The 3,586-nt window shown below is 44.6% G+C and overlaps 1 protein-coding gene across 1 annotated transcript in view; it reads left to right on the top strand.

The window, feature by feature from the left end:
* Window positions 1–3,208: 3,208 nt before the first annotated feature.
* PHKA2 (phosphorylase kinase regulatory subunit alpha 2) overlaps window positions 3,209–3,586 on the top strand; it is a 72,443-nt gene continuing 72,065 nt past the window's right edge. The window contains 1 exon segment of the mRNA XM_077769203.1: window positions 3,209–3,251. Coding sequence (XP_077625329.1) covers window positions 3,209–3,251 — 43 coding nt within the window.

Here is a 3,586-nt window from a genome sequence, read left to right as displayed (position 1 = left end):
ATCGCCAAAATAAATTTGTAGTTAAGTCCTTTGCGTTTGAAAGCTTTCACAAAGAGAAGGCGTTTGCACTCTCTTTCCTTGGCGGTGTGGCGTTCAAGTGGCCTGATTAAGATGAACGTGACATTGACGTCTTCCGGCAAACAGCAGACACACCATCACCCTGGGATTAGAGCAGGGTTCTTCCTCACAAGAGCAGCTTCTGAGGGCACCTTTTCCTCTTCCCCTTCCCCTTAATCTCTTTCAAGAGTTCTCTCTTTAACAAATGTGTCCAGTCCCGGATTTGGATCCCTTCCGTGTGTCTGCTTCCTCATCATGAAACAGAAGGATTTCGGGAGGGTGGTGACAGGAGTAGGGACTCCTGGGGAGCTGATAACGCACGTGAGGGTCACAGATGGAGGGAGCTGGCCGCACTTGCACAAGAGCTCTTGAGCAGTCTCTCCTAGGACGCTCAGTTGCCTCACAGATGTTGAGGATTACGTTGGTGAGGAAGGCAGTGACCTCCAGATCTGGGTGTGAGAGCTCAGAAACGAAATCTCCTGCATGCGGTGGAATCAAAGTGTACACCAAAGAATGCACAATTCCGATGTCCCTTAGATCCTGTCCATCACCCCCTCATTTTTTCTGTTGTGTTTTGTGTATGGGCTCTGGGCCTTAAGCCAATTTCTCTTGCCTCCTTTTTTACTTCACACGAATAAGGGGCAGGGCAGAGAGAATGTTCCTGAGAAGCATCTTCCTTTGAAGATGGATGTCCCAGTCTGAGATTCCAATGAAGGAGAGAGAAGTGCCAGTATGAGGAGGCGAGGAGTGTCGTAGCATTGACCAGAATTTGAAGAATTTCCTCAGAACGTTTGAGAAGTTTTTTTCCCAAAACACACTGCAGTCGTTAATCCCACAAAGTAACTCTTCACTTCAGGGAGCAGCATCGTGACTTTTCTTAGCAAAAATGGTGAAATGGCTTCATTTGGGATACTAGGTTGTATGTAATGAGGTTACCTAGAAAGCAGGTTAGTTTGAAGACCATTTTGACAAAAGTCTACTTTACTGAATGAACAATTCACAGAATGGACTCGTGTGTTTCCATTTTTTTTCTCCATGACAGCATTTTAAGGACTGTTCAATATGTCTCTGCCTCAGCTCCTCACTGATGCAGTTGGAGTCTGAAGGAGAGGAAAAAGGAAAGACTGGGTGGATATAAAAACATAATCTTGAATGGGCAGAATTCTTGTCAGTAGATACTTTTTCCTTTTCTGGAGGTACAGCATTCAAAAGTTGGGGCAGACAAAAATTGAATACCTTCTTTCAGAATATATTCTTCTAACTATATATATTCATCACTGAGAAGAAATCTTACAGTCCCTGGTCTTACAGTCCTCTTTACCTCTTAGTCTCAAACTAGCTCTAGGGATCTGGAACAGAGACACATTGTACATTCTTTAAAATATTGCAATGACAATGGCCTCCAGTGAACAAAAATTTAATTGTCAAAAAAATTAATGAAATTTGGCAAATTGGCTATTTTCAGCAAATTGATTCAGAAGGGACCCTCTCTGTGTCAAAGATGGAGTGCTTTTCTTTATACTTGAAAACTTGAGCCTTCAAGAAGAAATGTTGGGTCATTTCTCCCTTGGATGCTAACCTGTGGCTCTTTGAGAACTTCATTGGCCTAAGCCCCCACGGCAGGACACTGGGGCAGACTCTCTGGATGGGGTCAGAGAAGTCAAAGGTGGTACTACCCCAGAATCCAGTTTTGGGCTTTCATGTTTACTAAGATCATGATTCGGCTTCAGAAACAACAACATAACCCATCACATTCCAGATCTGATTCTTGACAAATATTTTGGAAATGACTTGGAGACAGGTTTCTATTGGATCACAGCCAGAGAAAAGCTCTGTGGATATGGAAACCAAGATATGGAGGTTTTGTGTCTTAGGGACATAGGATACTAAGGTATGAGCCTGATTTTTATATAGCACAGCTTACGGTCCAAAATTTGCATAGAAATTTAAAAGGTAAAAAGTAGTAGCCTTCCTTCTTGGTTTTATCCTGAGATTTCAAGCTTACTGAAAAATAGATCTAATATGATAATATTCATTAAAGTCTAGACCATAGCTTAGGAATATAGACTAGCCATATACCAAAAGGGGGTATATGCATGAACAGAAGAATTTACGAAGAATGAAATGAACTGAAAATGTCCCCACACTGAATGGAAATGCCAGATAGGGAGCAAAGGTTATCAGTTATTCCCCCCCACCTCCCTGCCCATGGCTGCAAAATGGACTCTTGAAGAAGCATTCAGTATGAACAAAAACAGAAATGAAGCAATGATCCCAGCTTTTTGATTCAAAATATATGAGTTCTAGTCAGAGTACATATTCCGATTCCAAAAGAGATTGAATGGTGACAACATAATGTCTCATTTCACCCCTACACCATAGCAAATTCTGCCTGGAGGCACATCACATGGATTGCTGCATAATTTAAGAGCCAATCGGAAGAAAAAAGTATGTGAGATGATGAGGATTTTGGTGCTTTAGTTGAGTGAGAGAGATTTATGGTATGGAATTTCTAAAGTGAACTCAGTAAAGGGGACCCAATTAGTAGGACTGATTTTCTTTCATTCATTCAACACTGAGCCACAACTGTATGCTCACCGGCCATGGCAGGAGCTATCAATTTTAGTGTATGTGCTGCCGAAGCGAGCACAGGCAGGAGCTATCAAAGACTGTTTGAATGAGTAATTTATAGTCCAGGTAGAAAAGCATGCCTCATCTGAAACCAAACTAACATAGGAGGCAGCACATTGTCCGATGATGGATGGAAACAACCATGACTTATGAAATACTTTTCTACGAGCCAGGCACGGTGCTAAATGCGTTGTATTCATCCTCTTGATGTTAGCCACCCTAGGAGGTGGGTGCTCTTATCCCCATTTTACAGATGAGAATGTTGAATTTCAAACAGCTACAGGGGCACGCTGAAGCTCACACTTGTAAATGGCAGAAGGGGAATTTGAATTTAAGTTAAACTGACTCCGAGACCTAAGTTCTTACAAAGAAATTGTTATGGAAATTCAGAGAATGGGGAGGGCTTATAGGAAGAGGAGGAGGAGGAGGAATGGCCTACTAGGTCAAGCATATAGTACATGCGTGGAGACTAGTAGAGGACTTGTGAAAATTACATTAGCCGAGCTGTCCCGTGGACTAGATGCTGTTGGAAAATGAACACTGGGTCAAAGCCCGGGTCAAGTGTAGGTTATTAGCCGCTACGAAAAACCGTAACGCCAATTTCAAGTTGCAGGCCTATAGGAGGTGGACTGCAGGCCTCACTTTGAGAGATCAGTGACCAGGAGCGGCCCTACAGAAGCCGGAGGGGGGGTTGCAGCTGGGGAACCCTGCCCGACCTCCCCCTTTTCCTTCGCTGGGAACTAGAGGGGCCCCACTACTCGGCTTCTGCAGGGCGGCGGGGACGCGGCCAAGTCCAGAGCTAGGATCCTGGCCGGCGGCCCGGCGCTCGGGCGGCCGCGGTGGGCGGGCCTACTTCTCCCGCCTCCTGTGAGGTGGGGGGCTCCTCCCCTGCCCAGGT

Source organism: Crocuta crocuta, unplaced genomic scaffold (genome assembly GCF_008692635.1).
Source record: "Crocuta crocuta isolate KB4526 unplaced genomic scaffold, BGI_CrCroc_1.0 scaffold312, whole genome shotgun sequence".
Classification (NCBI taxonomy): domain Eukaryota; kingdom Metazoa; phylum Chordata; class Mammalia; order Carnivora; family Hyaenidae; genus Crocuta; species Crocuta crocuta.
The sequence above is the reverse complement of the archived record's forward strand: the minus strand, read 5'-3'. Positions and strand labels throughout refer to the sequence as shown.